The 16,544-nt window shown below is 41.4% G+C and overlaps 1 protein-coding gene across 1 annotated transcript in view; it reads left to right on the forward strand.

The window, feature by feature from the left end:
• itgb5 (integrin, beta 5) overlaps window positions 1–16,544 on the forward strand; it is a 74,027-nt gene that overhangs the window by 14,654 nt on the left and 42,829 nt on the right. Inside the window, exons 9-11 of the mRNA XM_084724436.1 lie at window positions 1,789–1,923; window positions 8,613–8,787; window positions 11,999–12,253. Of these exons, the coding sequence (XP_084580562.1) occupies window positions 1,789–1,923; window positions 8,613–8,787; window positions 11,999–12,253 (565 nt within the window). The remainder of the gene's footprint in view (window positions 1–1,788; window positions 1,924–8,612; window positions 8,788–11,998; window positions 12,254–16,544) is intronic.

Here is a 16,544-nt window from a genome sequence, read left to right on the forward strand (position 1 = left end):
GCTCTATAGGGGGATTATAAAAAAAAATGATTTTGTATGTGTGTGTCTGTGTGTATTTTGTTGGGCTGAACCAAATAGTTTGAAGCTTCGTTCATAACATTGACACCGAAATTTTCAATCAGCATTGGAATGCTGCGCAGCGTCTGTGTGTCTGTTTTTGTGTTTTTTGCGTGCCTGTCCTGCAGCATTTCTGCAGAGTAGCAGACAAAAATCAGGCTGCTTTACAGTCAGAACAGAGAAAAAATAAAAAATGAAACTCTGCTGGCAGCTACATTTTGCTCTGATTTATGGCCATTCTGTAGCTCCTCTGTCCTCTCCTCTGTGTGTTTGACTGAGGGCGGGGCTCAGCTCACGCACGCACACACACACACACACACACACACACACACACACACAGACAGACAGCAGAACAGAGAGGTTGTGGTGGAGACAGTGAATCAGTTGAAGTGAAGGTAACAAAGACAACAACAACTTGCGTAAAAAATAAAAAACGTAGAGAAGTAATATTCCACTCTTTGTCCATTGTTGTTTTACACAACCCCATCATGCCTGTTAAATTAAGAGCAAGGTGTTAGAAGGTCTCAAGATATTGTTGGCATAGAAACAAAAACCATGTGAAGCGTTTTTCTTTCTCTCACCACACAAGTACTTTATCCTAGTGCTCCCCAGCACCCTGCTAGCACTTCTCTGCCAGAGAAAAACCACAATCCCTTTCCTCGTTTATTCCAGTGAATCATATGTTTCAAAATGAGATTTCTGGTTGATTATCTTTGTTATTATTATTTTTTTTTAGGGTAACGACATCATGAAATATGTTGGGGAAAAAATTTCCTTCGCTCTTAGGTTTTTTGGGAACCAAAGGACTAAACTCCATGAAGTCAACCTTTCCCTAAATGTTTTCCTGTGTGGGTGTTGAGATTCTTCCTCGCCTTAGGAGGAACTGCATCTTGTTTTGGCCCGTGGCTGCGTCTCCTCTGCAGCGACAGAAACTCGTGTCAAACATGTCAAACGCAGACTCGACACGCTCGCTGTGTGGGAGGGAGCCTGAATGAAGTGCTTTGACTCACAGCCTTATTAACATTCCAGCTGCCACATTATATTCACCACTCAGGGGCTGTTGGTTGGATAGGCTTCACCAGACACTGTTACGTTGTGTAACCAGCTCATTTTTCCTCGGGTTTGACTGGCACCATGTTGCTCCTCACTGCGATTGTGTTGAGGGTCAGAAGTGTGTGTAAGTGTGTATGAGAGCGAATGAGGGCATGTTTATCCATGTGTACCATGTATGATCCCGATTTATCCTTGGCACCGTTACGCTGCAGTAAATGTGTATGATTGCCTGCAGACTGGATCTGCACATGTTGCACAAAGCCAGATGCAGCTGGCATTTCAAACAGCCGTGGTATTTCACATCCACACTCATGCAACCTGCATCCATGCACAACGCCTGTGGTTTTTGGTGAGATTGACTATAAAAATGTGCCTAACCAGGGCAATACATTCCCCACGTTTCACTGTTTTCCACTGTTACTCAACCAGATTTACAGGCCTGAAAAGATAGACTGCGGTGGTTTTAATATAAATGTCTGTGTGGGAGGCTTCATATTAATGTGGCTCTAGTTTCAGGACACTGGAAAATGTTAATGTGCGCAGTAACTGCTGCAAATCCTGGGCTTTCCGGTGCAGAGAAGCCTGGAGGGATCTTCTTTTACCATGCAACAATAGTAATCTGTGAGTCACTAACATGTACCAACCAACTCTCTGTCCTTCTGGGTGTGTTCTCCGCAGAACATCCGATCCAAAGTGGAGCTGTCAGTGTGGGATCACCCAGAAGACATCAGCCTTTCCTTCACCGCCACCTGCCAGGATGGAAAGCCGCTGCCAGGCCTGAGGAAGTGTGCCGACCTGAAGATAGGAGACACTGTAAGTCTCTGTCCACGCTCACTTCACGTTATAAATGTTTTATACTGAGTACACCTTGTAGAAGCCTGGCTGTCTCCACCTGTACCATCTTTTTTTTGGGGTTATGAAAAGTTTATCAGTAGCTTTAAGGTGTGAAGGAGGTGATTTACTGTATTCGTCATCTTCAGAATGGCTGTTAGAGAGCTGCAGTGATTAGTCAGTTTGATCGATTAGTCTCACACACACACAGTGCAACCACAACAGTACAAGACATCACACACAGCACAATTAAATTAATATTATCAAGATCACGATGTGGCCAAGTCCAATATCAGAATCACAGAAACTGCATTTTTTTGCTAATTAATCCTTCCGGTCATTGTTAAAGCAAAAATATCAAGAAGTTGCTAATTCTAGCTTCTTTAAATAAATGTGAGGATTTGTCATTTTTTGTCAATAAATGAAGAGTCTTTGGTTTTAAGCTGTTGGTTGGACAAAAGAGGCAGTGGAAAGACATCACTTTGGTCTCTGGGAAATTTTGATCAGCATTTTTCACAATTTCGACATTTTTTGTGCTAAAGGATTCACTCCTTCATGTTGAAGATGGGTGGTGTGTCATGTTTACCACTGTGCACATTCCTTTAAATTTACAGATGCATGTAAATGTTTTGCACTCATGCAGATTTTTTGCTATAGCTACAGTTTCTGTTGCTCAAGTGTTCAGGAGGTTTGCTTGAAAACCGTCTTCGTAAGTGTCAGTATGAGATCTGTGACGACAGGATGGTACGTATGAGAGGGTGTCAAAGCCTTACAGCTGGAGAGGTTATCACAAGGTTCCACCATTTCTTTCTGCTTGGTGGAGGATGCAGATGTCAGTCAGGTCTCAGGATGAGCCACAGGTTGTCGTGTTAGCTGCTGTACAACCTTCAACTGTGGACAGATTGATTATAAAGAGGTTTATCTCATTTGTGGTTTAAAAAGCTGACAATACACCAAATTAATCATGAAATGTATTTTTTTCTGACTGGAGTATTTAAAACATAGTCAGTGTTTGTCATCGCAGGGATAAATGTGAAATTTATTCTAATACTATAATGATTTTAGGTCATATAGACAAGCTGTAATCCTTCTGATCGAAGTGAAATTGAGATTCATTCTGAATGACTTAAAAAGCAAGTTGTGACTTGGCGGTCTCTCACAAATGCTGTGTGACCCTTGAATCCTCTTGTAGTGAATTTGTGTCTGATGAAATGGAACTGAGACCGGGGGGGGGGGGGGGGGGGCAGCTTTATAATTCTCTTCTCTTCTCTTCTCTTCTCTTCTCTGTTACCACAGAGATAGTATTGGCATGTGTGTAGAAAAGAAGCCACAGTATTGAAAGTCACAATGACTGACTTCAGTTCAGTCCAGGACAAACATTTTCTCCTCTGTCGCTGTTGATCTCTGCTTCTTCATAATTAATTTGACTGATTCGTAAATTGTATTTTAACCACTAGACAATGCTTATCTACTGTATTCAGTAGACGGAAAGACACAATTATCATCAGGCAGATCTCTTGGCAGAGACTTTTCATTCCTAAGGGAATCTATCTGCTCTTTTGCCTCTCAGCTGGATTCAATCAGCAGTGGATGGGAAAGCTATGGGAAAGTGTTAAAGTCTCACCCACTGTCCTCAGGCTGTTCTCAGACCAACCACAGCACTGCAACAAAAAAACAAAAAAAAACAAAACAAACCACTTGTTTGCTCGGTAAAAATATTGAATCTGGCTGGCCTTTTGTTATGGGATTATAAACTGCGTTGCTGTTTTTTTGTGTCTGATAAAAGCTTGAAACTCGTAGATCAAACCGACTCAAACTGGACTTTCTGGATCTTCTCTCTTACGCGTGTAGCAACATGCCCACATTAAAGAGACAGTTTGAGTTATTTGAAGTGGGGTTTTATGAGGTACTTATCCATAGTCAGTATATTGCCTACAATGGATGGCGGTTTGCACACACCCAGTTTGAAGAAGCAGCAGGAGTACCAGCACAGAAGCTAAGCAATAGTTTAAATGTTGTTTCTGGGATATATATTTCCATAGATATATTATAGAATATTTCCACCATTTTACCTTGCAGTCTGACAGCCTTTTCAGACAGGAAGCTGCTGTTATATAAGCCAGATTTCACTCTCTCTCACTCTACCAGACTCCAGCCAGACCAGGTCCACTCCTGCCCTGATCATGTAGTTTGTTCATGTTGTAGTGTGACCTCTGGAAATCTGAACTTACCTTTTTAAAACACCAACGTCACGCTATAACTCTAACCAATCGAGGTGGTGGACCAGCAACTCCTGTGAGCTTTAATTTAAAGTGGCTGTTTTTTGCCAGTGTATAATATTGCTTACGTTAAATCTGATATTAAGATCTTTAGATGGCTAAAATTCATTTAAATCCCTGCTGCTGTTGTTTAGCTCCCTACACTGCATCTACTGTAGGTACACTGACTAAAAATAAATATCATACAATATACAGAATTTTTTATTTCTTCTTTTGCACTTAGCTTGAAAAAGTTAGACAAGTTTATAGTCAGCTTTATGATACAGAGAGCCAGGCTGATTTTAATGAGCTCTTATCTTAGCTTTCAGCTCTTTTCCCAGCTTGAAGTGGAGTTTGTGGATGGTGCACTGATGGATGAGACACACAGGAGCAGTAAGAGTGTGTGTCTGTATGTGGGAATGATATATTAGAAGTTTGAAGACTTGTGTTTTTTTCTTCTGCTGTTGGTAGAATGCTTTCTCTGTTACTGTCTCTCTGAACAAAAGCAGAGGTCAGGTGAAACAAGATAATGGTACATCTTAATTGCTGTGAATTTTGCACAGTCCTCTCTCTGTTGGTCATTTTATATTCTGTACAGGCCTTAATTAAGAGTTGTGTCGAGTCCTGGATCCATTGAAAATGCTAGCAAGGGGCAGCTTCATACATGCTGTCACACAGTGAACCTCACTGTGGTGGAATTCTTCTCCTCAAACCCTTGGTGCTCTTCTCTTGGCTCCTTTATTTTCCCGGGTTTGGGCTGGGAAAGGGTGTTGGAGGAGTTGGGGGTGATAGAGGCAGAATGGCAGCGGTGAATGGAAAGGGGCTCTGGGGTGATGGGGCCTTGCTCACGTCTTTTGTCCTCAGCAGTGAAAGGAGATGGAGGCTAGCAGCTCAGTGTAGTGGATGCCAAGCTTCCCAGTCTTTGCTGAGGACACGGCCCAGGTGTCAGTCACTGTGTCTGTGCGAGCTCGCCATCGAGCCTGATGCTGCATCTCAATGACCACACACAAAAGTAGGCAGGAGGAGGCCTGTGAAAGTGCCAACCATGAAAGAGGTGAACTGGCTGGGGGGGGGAAATGCTAGCTGGAGTGTATGTAGTTAAGCCGGCATCCTTTTCACTGTAACACCACAGAAATGTATGGCAACTTAATAGGCTCATGCAAATGACTGAAACCAAGTCAGTGTGAACATGCCGAATTTTCGTCTAAACAACCCAGACGCATTTGAACAGGTTATGTGTTTTGAAAAAGATGAGCACGCTTTGTCTGGCTGGTCCAGGACTCTTGTACAGGGAGGAAAGGACAGCTCAGTGGCCTTCGTCAGGGTGTGTGTAGGGTTGTACACACATCTGCCACAGTAGAATGAGTGCTTCCCGACGTAAGAGTGAAATATTTCCTTTTCTTCACTGAGGCCGGGGAAAATCATGGCGGCATATTTGAATATCCAAAAAGTCTCTCTCTGGAGCAGTTTCATGAGGCGATCGCCCCTCTTGTGGTGATTTTGACTCTGTCATTAGTGTTATTCTGCTGTCTACTAAGGTTGTCCCAAGTACTGATACTTGTGATACTTTATTGATTCTGCATTTTTAAAATGGCACAATAAACAATGTAACAACGGATGTAACAGTATATTGCAATATTGCAATAAAAGACTTGTTTCAACAATGTACTGGACTGTACGTTAAATCTTAAATCACTTTACTGTGCTGCCTGAAATTTGTCTTGCAGCGCAGTAAAGTCAGATCAATCTTCAGTAGCTGTTTTCTGTACCAGCACTGTGTGCAGGATGTAAAATACAGGAGAAATCCGTAATATATTTACAGTTATTTATCATAAAGTGGCAGTGATATGTCATCAGAAACTGAGGAAACATGCAAAATAGCCACGGTGTCCTCTCTTAAAATTTCTATCCTGGGCTGGAATAATTGTTTTTTGTATGCCAGTTTCTCAAATTCACACAGCAGAGGACTGACAGCCTCAGCATATGGGGCATAATATGCTCTACCAGCAGAGCTACATGCCCCATGACCATAACTTTACACTGACAGACAGTTAACAAAGGCACGAACAGCTGATCAAAAATGTATCTGCCAAGGACTTGTTTTTCTTCTTTTGTGGTAGTATTGAAAGATGTATCGTTTTTGTATTAGACTAGTTTGTATACTGTCAACATGTGTTTCAGTTGTCTGACCCCTTACACCACACCACTGAGTCATATGCAATGGTATGGCTTCTCTGTCTGTGAAATACATTACTACTAAATGTGTGATGAGGCATTTTCTCAATGAGTTTAGTCTCAATGTATCGTCAGCCCCCCTCCACAAGTGTCCTCTATTACTACTACTTCCTAAAAGTTTTCACCTCTTATGTTTCTCCACAGTGAGCCACATGATTGGATGAGCTGGCCTCCTCGCGACTCACATTTACAGTAAATTTAATTGTGTGCCTCGTTAACTTATTAAGTTTCCCGCGCTGCAGTGGAGGGGAAATCCAGGCAACATGCTTGGACTGAAGTAAAAAAAAATACCCCCTGGTACTGACTGCTCATTGGTGTTACTGTGTATTCTTTCATGCCAAAATATCAAGTTGAAATAATCAGTGGTATCTTTCTTTTAAAGAGGTGAATGGTTGCAGTTGAGGTTTAGAGTCTGTAATGTAATGTTGTCTGAACTGCTTTTTCCAAAGAGGTATGACATGTCAAGCTGTGACAGAAAGGAGAGCCATGAGTAAAATATAATTAGCGTAAGTACACAGGAAGTAGGTTTGCACAATTAATTGCGAAATCGTCGCAATGTGGCCAAGTGCAATATCCAAATCTCAGAATCAGAACCTAATCGTACTTTATTGAAAAGGAAAAATATGTAAGAAAACAGCATTATAATGAGGTACTGTAGTGCTGCAGGGATGCCCTGGCCTCAAGTCTTGTTCTCCAAATGAAGGAAAACATGTTTGTTATGTTGTTAATTTTCCATAACTTTTCCATCTTTTGTTGCCTCTGACCCAACTTTTTTGAAAAGTGTTGCAGGCATCAAATTCAAAATGAGTGTACATTAAAAAAAAAACAAGTTTAACAGTTTGAATATGAAATATTTTGTCTTTGTACTGTATTCAATTGAATGAAATTTATTTAATATGTGTATGTTGGCTGTCACAGTTTAAACCGTTTGAACAGCTGGTGACAGTGGAGTTCAGGCCTGTCTTTTACTACCTATTGCACCTTGATGTGCCTTGGTCTTGTTTATGTGATGTATTAAAATATGTTTCCTAAATGAATTAGTGAATGAAAATGTGCAACACCTATCTACAAATTTGTGATTATCTAACATGTTTGTACAGGGTATCCCTTGCTCAGGTTTTGACATATTTGGTTTTGACTTGCGGGAGAACACGGGGGAAAATAGGTTGCCTTTTACTTAGGAGATCCAGAACCAAATACACAGATGTTCTTGCCAAGAACAGCAGGTGCTACAAGGGTTGGAATATTTGCTTTTGGTCAAAGTTTGTCTTCTGAGGGTCAAGTGCTTCGAGTTAGAGCTTCAAAGCAGTGAATATTCCCTCCCCCACTCTAACAGTTTTGATCTGTGAACCAAAATAAATGAGAATATGTGACCTATGATCTCTGTGCCTGTTTATCTGTCTGTGCTATAATTGTGAGGGTGTGCATAAAAAGAGCTACAGTGACTACACGGGTTATCGAAAATGACTGTAAACACCCTCAAATTTAAGTTGAAATCTGACACATAAATCACATAAAGTTTTATTTCAAGTCCAGCGAGCCAAACCATTAGATTATGTGTTGGGGACCGCTGTGTGCTTTTCTTTTTAGCACTTTGTCATACTGTTATATGTGGTGTTTATGATTTCAGCAGTCACTTGTACAAATTTGTAGCAGCATGATTTCATCTGTTAAGTGAAGGCTGTTACACTGAGCTCTATACTGAACAGACGGCATCGAGGACATAAGTGAGTACATTTCAGGATCAGTGTTGGAACAGGAGAAAACAGCCAGGGTTGGGTTTCTCTTCTTGTCCAGACTTCCTTCCTTAGAGCAATCAAATGGGTGTAGGTCTTGTGTCATGTTCCACTTTTCTGTGCAGGCACATCCACATGAGCTGGTGTAAACATATCTACACTGGGTCATGTGTAGTTCATGTCCTCAGGCTAGCTGGCATCTGCCAAGTGTTTGTATGGCTGAGTTTACTGAGATCAGGTCAGTCTGAAATGTAGAGATTCGAGGTGATTGTTGATGACGTTATTTTTAGGCTGTTTGATGTTACTATGGTATAAATCACTACTCTTGTGTGAACTTGACTTGAACTCTTTATCATTCATCAAACTGGAAGTCACTTTCCTCTCTGCATCAGTGCCAGTATTTGTACAAGTTCACCACATCTTTTTTTCATCATGTTGGTAGGTATCCTTCAACGTGACTGTGGAGGCGAGGGGCTGCCCTCCCCGCGGCACTGACCAGAGCTTCACCATCAAGCCGGTGGGGTTCAAAGACCGTCTGGAGGTGGCTGTGGACTATCAGTGTGACTGCGGCTGCAGTCGGACAGCACAAACCAACAGCAGCATCTGCAGCTCCATAGGTACTTCTTCTTGCATTACATTTTTTCATTGATAATCTGCACGTTTTACCTGGATTCACAGCAGGGGTGTAAAAAAAATGTAGTAAAAAACATTGGTGTCATTTTATTTTGAAAAAATGTAAACATTCAACAGCGGCTCATTGTCCATAATTCTTCAGTTACATGTAATGTACTCACATACTGACACACTGACTGTCAATAAGAAAAAATAACCGACGTATGTCAGTAATGCTCAATCGTAACACTGAGCTGTAACCTGGCTGTTCACACCTCAAGCACATTTCTCTGCACACACAACAAGTGATTTAACTGCTCTGTTCTAATCACATGTAGAGCTGATCTTTATAATAACCTCATGGATTATGAAGTTTGAAGGACCATTGCCTTATATGTTTTATGGGGGGGTGAGGGGTGGGGGGGTTCTCCATGGACTTTGTGGGTACGTTTTATAAGAGCCTCTTGAGGAAAAAGGGGGCGGGGACTAAAAGGGTATCAAAACGTAAAAGACAGCAACACACAAAATAAGCATTACATAAAAGACAAACGGTATAAAACACAGCCAAGCAAGACAGACGATGCAAGGTAACAACAGTAGACAACAAGCACAGCAACAAAAGCTGAACAGCGACAAAACAGCGAAAAAACAAAAAAATAGAACAAAGCAGGAAATGCCAAACAGGCCAGCAACATAAACAAAGCGATGCAACAACAGCAAGAACAAAAACAGGCAAGCAACAAATAAACAAATAGGCAAGCCGCAAATGTTAAGACAGACTGGCAGAGCAACAACAACAACAGCAGCAAAAAGAACAAGGAGCAGCCAATGAGCAACAGCCAAATATGTGGAATACACACATGATATAAAAAGCCCAACCACAAACAGCAGAGATACTGCAGTGATACTAATACTAATATATATAGTGGATGGGCAGATGTTTTATCATGTGAGGGGAAAAAATCAGGGGAATTGAAACTTGAGAACAGAAGGGAGAGGGCAGAGAAAGTGTGGTATTCATATTTCATCATTTATTTCATATAGAATATTTCATTTATATTGTTTATAATAAATTGTAAGTGTGTGTTTTTTGGCAGGTTTACTTTTGCCACGCAGAAAAAAATAGAACAGACACTGACACTTTAGTAGTATATATGTAGTACTTGCAAGCTAGCTGCCAGGAAGTGGGCAGTGCTTTGTGGTGCTTCCACTTCCTGTGTGTGTCCACAGTAACATCCACACATGAAGGCATCGTTTGTGTTGTGGCTTCTGTCTCAGTTTCAGAACTATTACAACCCTAACTTACATGAAGCAAAATGTCAAAACAGTAATACGAATAATAGCCCAATCAAATCCCTTTGACATCTACACTTACTGTGTGTGATTTTAAGAGTGGCACGAACGCATTCAAAAGAGGAAATTAGGACTAAATGCTTATAGGGTAAATTAGCACTGCATCACCAGGCCTTACAATATTCTGTTTGCACTTTTCCCCCAGAAAGTTCCCAAATGTACCTTATTTTGGATATTAGAAATGTGATTTTACAAATACCTAAAAATGTTCTGTAGTTTACAGTTTATTGTTTTACTCTATAGCTTGGAAGGACTATTATTTAAAAATCAGCTTGTGTTAAAAATCGTGTGCCTGTAAAAACCACAAGCCTTGTTAATCACACAGGACTGAAAACGGCTGCTGTCCTGCTTCCTGTAGTTCGAAACGTTCAAAGAAGTTGAACATCTCAATCAGTGGTGTCAGACCTGGTATTTTGACTTCAGTCACTAAGGAAACCTCCTACTTTTAGCCTATTAATTGACTACTTTCTTTGGCATGATTATGGAGAGGCTCTCACTTGTGGTAGCTGTTGTTGAGATAATGATGGCCATAAAAGCCAAAATTATACTTTAACCATATTTTTAAACTTGAGCTACAGTATATACATATATTTGAGGTACAGTAGGCATTGAGTTATATCAGTCATCATCACACTGATGTATTCCTGCCCAGAGTAGGAAGACATTAAATAGGGATAGCTGGGATTATTTGAAATGGCGCTGCATGAAGTACTTATCAATAGTCAGTTACCTACAGTACATGTCAGTCAACACGACCCCAGTTTGAAGAAGCAGAGACTATCAGCGTGGCAACTAAGCAATGTACTGCTGTGGAAACATATTTCAGCCTCTTCAAAAAGGCCCATCTAAAAGAATCAAGTGTACCCTATATTTATAATATTTTCACTACTGTCCTTCTCCATCAGACAGCCTCTTTCAGTGGAACATTGCCCTTATTTAAGCCTAATATCATCCTCTGTCTCGCTCAACCAGACTCCACTGGTGAAATCAGTCGTTTGATCTACTGCTGCCTCAATCTGTTATCTTGTTTGTGTTATTTTGTGACTTCTGGTGAGGGCTAGTTTGAATTTCCTTTTAAGTCATATAATAACACAAATAAACTGATAGATCAAGGCAGCAGTAGATGAGTAACAAGACACAGTGTTGAAGGCAGGCCTCCGTTCATTTTTTATGAGAGCTGCACATGCAATGGCACATGATGCTAGCTTCTACTGTAGCGGTGGCTCCTTCTCTATTTGTCAGTTTATTTTTTTGTCTTTATTGCTGAAACACATATAAGCTATGATAGAAATACACTCATAGGTATTGAAAAAGGAAGCAGAGGTTTTGGATGAAACAGCAGCAGATGCTGATATAGTCAACAAATGCAGTCTTTCAGCAAAGCAGTCAGATCAGCCAAATGCACCACCACGGACCACTCTAGGAGATAAACGTAGATAAGATGAAAAGGGCTTTTTAGGCCACAGTGCTTCAAATGACATGGTCATTGCATGATTTAGCCACTATTTCAAATCTCAAGCCTGGGTCTCGTCCTGGGGGCTTTAGCAGCTCCTGTCTTCTGTGAGGTAAAACCACTGATATTGGTAGTTCACTACAGTACACCTGTCTTACAGCAAGGTAAAGCAGTAGAAACATTCTAAATATAGCATGCACCTAATTTTTTAATGTAGTGAATGCCTTAATGGAATGGTCAAGTTTAAAACTCTGCCTGCAAACATTTCAGATTCAGGAATTACAGAAATATCTAGAAGCCATGAAATGATAGTTGAAACTGAATCAATCAGAAGAGGTGTACAGGGACCTGAAGCTGTGCACCTAAATCTGTAAGCACTTGGTAGAATGAAGTAACTCTCGCCCTTGCAGGCACTTATAACTGTGGGACTTGTCACTGTGAGCCGGGCTACCTGGGCGCCCGCTGCGAGTGCCAGGAAGGCGAGGCCAGCAGCATGTACTTCAGCGCCTGCCGTGAAGCTGAGGGCAAGCAGATCTGCAGTGGACGAGGAGAGTGCAGCTGCAACCAGTGTCTGTGTTACGAGTCTGAGTTTGGCAAGATATACGGCAGCTTCTGCGAGTGTGACGACTTCTCCTGCGCCCGACACAAAGGCATCCTCTGCTCAGGTAGGAAGATCGTCCACAGACCGTCTCGGTTTCCTCTGGGGCCGAGTCGCCCTGAGTTGCGAATTTAAACTGTCCTGTCAACAGAATTGTATTCGATTCCATTGAGTTGTTGTGCTTGGAGTGAGGTGGTGTGGTTTGAACTGCAGCTGCTGAGAGACCGCACCTTCCTAGGCATTGAGCTTAAAATACAAGCTGACATCAAACATGCTGTAAAGCCTTTAGATCTACTGCTTGTTGTGGGTTATAATTAAAAGTAATGCGTATTGATGATGTTGAGTCACGTTCCCATACCTGCTCTGGGTGTGTCTCGGTGGTTTGGTCGCCTCCTGACTCCACCGCCGCTCTCTGAGTGAGCTGAAACAGTCACCTGCAGGGCTGCTGGCTCTGCTCCCAGGAACAGTTCAGAGGAGCATCTGCAGTAGTAGTTGTTCAGATGTTCAGCTTGTATTTTGTTTCATGTGTGCCTCGGGGGGGGGACTTGTTTTCATATGACACATTACTTGGAGTGATCTAAACTGAGAGAGGGAGAGGTGGGGAGATTTGTTTGTTTGAATAGAGAGTGAAATGAATACGAAACAGATTTAGCACAAGCAATGTGTTGAACCCACCGTGATGTTACCTACTGGTCTGTGGTCTACCATTCTGAAGCCTTGACTTTGGCATTTCAAGGGTCACCATCTTGATTTTTTGCACCTAGAGCACGATCAGTACTGACAGCATCACAGAGCTGCTGGGTGACGTACTGCGACCTGGGTGGGGCTTGGTTTTGGTTTGTCTGTTGTGTAGGAATAAATAGCTGGAACATTTCTCACATTACAGCTAAACAGTACACCAAAATATATTCCTGAAAATATTTTAGGTGAGAAATAGGCAGTGTGGTAATAGAATCTCTTCATATTTGAGCAGCGCTGCCTAGTTTGACAGTTTGATCTGAGTTTCAGGAGGCCTAGTCGCCATCTTTCTTATATTACAGCGAAACAGTACTCTAAAACATGTTTCTAAAAACATTTTAGATGAGGAATACACATTGTAGTAAATAGGTATTGATGTTTTGACAATAATATTTTTTAAGGTCTGTGTGTTATGTGTACCACTGGTGGTGCACAAACTTCTCCTAGTGGGTCGTTGAAGACTGACAGAATTTAAAAAAAAAAGAAAAGAAATGAATTAAGTTAATAAACAAAGTTACTATAATACTATCAAAACATTACAAAAAGTGAATGGTGAAAATACATTAAAAAATACATGAAGATACAAAAAATATCAGATCACTGACAAGTAATTTTTAAAATAAGTTTTGTCTTTCCTGTATTTTTGTTTCGATATTCTGAATAGTGGTCATTATGAGCTGAACTGTGATGGTAAGGCTCCAAACAGGAACTATTACAACAAGAAGTTCAGATCAGGAGGAGAATACTGTTTCTATATTCTGTTAGCGTTCAGAGGCGCTGCGACTCGCCCCAGCTGGTTGGCATCATGCATGTCATTTGGTTGTGAGATTTCCGATGGATTCATCAAGAGATTATGTCTGTCGACCTTCAGTGCTGCACTGAGAGAGGCGCATACACCAGACTGTAAATCGGTCATATGCTGCCATCTCTGCCAGTCTTTTCAAATTGCGCACACTGAGCTTTCACTTGAATTTTGGGACACAGAATTTCAGAAAACGGTGAAACATATTCAATTTACTGTGTGAGCTGAGTAAAGACACCAGAAAATAGTCACATTTAAGAATCTGAAATTGACATTTTTCTTAATGATTCATTTCAATTAATCCATACAGACAACTAATCAGTTAATTGACTACTTGCTGCAGTTCTGGTTTGGATGGGCCCAGGAATCCCATTTCCTGGGATTAACCTCGTACTAATAACAGAGAAGTAACAGAATTTTGATTCATATTTGATCTGCACTGCCTAGTTTGAGAGTTTAATCTGAGGTTTATGAGCCTCATGTGTTACACTGGACAGACTCACTGAGAATGACCTGACATGACCTAAAGCATACCCTGCTTTAACATCTGTTCTACTAACTTACTAATGAACATTATGCTGTGTTGAAGAAGAATTGAAACGAGGGACTGAGTTCATGATCTCATTAGGACTCTGATGACTGAAGTCATACTGTAAATCAAGAGAGAAGTAGGATCATTTTCTCATATGAGTTCATACAATCAGTCTTCTTTTTGAAAGCGGTAGAGTGACCCCCTGCAGGTCATGAGAAAGAAGAACGCATTTTAAGCCAAGAAGCTCCGTCCACTATTTATTGTACTGTCTGATTAACCAGCAACATTGTGAATTTCTAGTGACTCTCAAAGCTTTGAGCTGAGCCACTGTAACCTTTTAATTATCTCCATTTTTCTATCCTGAGGCATGAATGTTATCTGTTAATCAGTAATTCATGTGCTGATGCCAACTTAGAATCCTTTCCCTCTCGCTGAGCTGTCCCTGCTCTACTCTGATGCCCAAAAGGACTCACTATGAAAAGGCAGGTTTGGCTCAGTGTTGCTGCTCGACTATACCAAACAGGCCGAGGCTGTTGTGTTCCCAGAACATCGGGTCCAGCTTTCTGGTGCGAGACCTCCTGGCTGGGGCTGGAGGGAGGGCAGGGGGAGCGCTGGCTCATCCCCAAGCCAACGACTGTTCCTGTGAAACCACAGAGAGTGCTTTGTGACAGTGGGGCCAGCTTTGGCGCGATCGCCTAACACAATGCCTGCCTCTATTTATCTATATCCAGTAGAAACAGAAGTCTTTCGTTTAGTCAGCAGTAGGGCCGAACACACTGAATGCACAGATGCAGAATGGCTGTTTGTTTGTGCCGATCATCCATAAGCAGTCATTAATTCTTAACAGTCCACTACCTTCTGCTGCTCTTCTCTTCTCTTCTCTCCTCCTTTCTCAGTGTGGTCGCCCCGTGTGGAGCCATAATGAGTTCCTAATGATACCAAATGGTACGCCTCCTCCACACTTTCCTCCCCTCATTCCTCTGAATCTGTCAGTTAATTACTGTGGGGTGCCCTGTGTAAGGCCTGCTGTAAAAACTACTTTGTGCCCACACATTTCTAAAAAGACCACTGGAAATACTCTTAAGGTCTGTTTTGAGCGCCTGAGCAAGCAAAAATATCATAATAGTGTTGTGCTGCACCTAGATTGGCCACACTTCATTGAGAGCTGCAGATTTGTGTCTGGGAAAACCTGGAGTGCTTAGACTGATAAACTGCTGCAGGCACGGCAGATTTTATTAAAGAGGAAATCAGCTGGCATGGCATCCTCAGTGTTTTTTTCTTTTCTTCTTCATCTCTTCGAATGTCAGAAGTAGTTTTCCCATGGAGCTCAGTGAGGCGCAGCTGTCAGACTATAATCCACGGTCAACACTGGCTGATCAGGTTTGGTATCAGTTGTTCATCGTTGGAGAATATAAACCTATTTCTTCATTCATGTTCATTTTTTCATACCTTCATGCCTTCCTGACATTTCACTGGGTATTAGACTATATATATTAGGTATTTGTGTAAAACTTGTGCAAAATACCTCAGCTACACTGTACTCCACTGTACTTAACACTCCACAACGTGGGTACAGCTGATATTCATAGTGACACTATTCCCACAGCTGGGAAATAACACACACACACACACACATGCAGGAGCTCCACTTCAGTCTTGAGAAGATGCAGGCTTTATTCACTGACAAACTCAAACCTAAACTATAAATTTACAGCAAAAATTACAGCAAAGAGAGAGCAGCTTTGGCACAAGATGGATGCAGACCAATATAATGAGTGACACTGATAGTGTGATGCACAGCTCTGCTGTAGGCACCGTGTGTGTATGGAGGGTGGACCATTGCACACAGTGTTTCTCTAAGTTATTAATAACTTACTTGGATTGGTGCTTTATCGTTTGACCACGGCTGCAACAATTAATCAGTTGTTAAATTAATTAACAGCTTGATAATCGATTAATTGGTTTGAGAAATATAAGAAAAACAGTCAAAATGATCTGAATTCAGCTTAAATGTGAATATTATGGTGTTTCTTAAGCAGGGATGTGAACGATTAGTCGACTACACAATTAAATGTTGCAACCCTCACTAGTCGGCAACAGAAATACTCGTCAGTTATTTTTTGATATTTTGTTCATGTACAATGCAAGTTAAAGCTGCAGTAGGTAGAAAGCCTGAAAACAGTTGATTTTTGAGTCTCATCTGAGTTAGGTTTTGTTTTCTGTGTCCTGAGCCCGTCCCACCGGATGAGCCGCACGCCCTTCATGAGCGCAAGCAGCAGTTTACAG

The sequence above is a fragment of the Lutjanus erythropterus genome, chromosome 8 (assembly GCF_056507025.1).
Source record: "Lutjanus erythropterus isolate fLutEry1 chromosome 8, fLutEry1.hap2, whole genome shotgun sequence".
NCBI lineage: Eukaryota > Metazoa > Chordata > Actinopteri > Lutjaniformes > Lutjanidae > Lutjanus > Lutjanus erythropterus.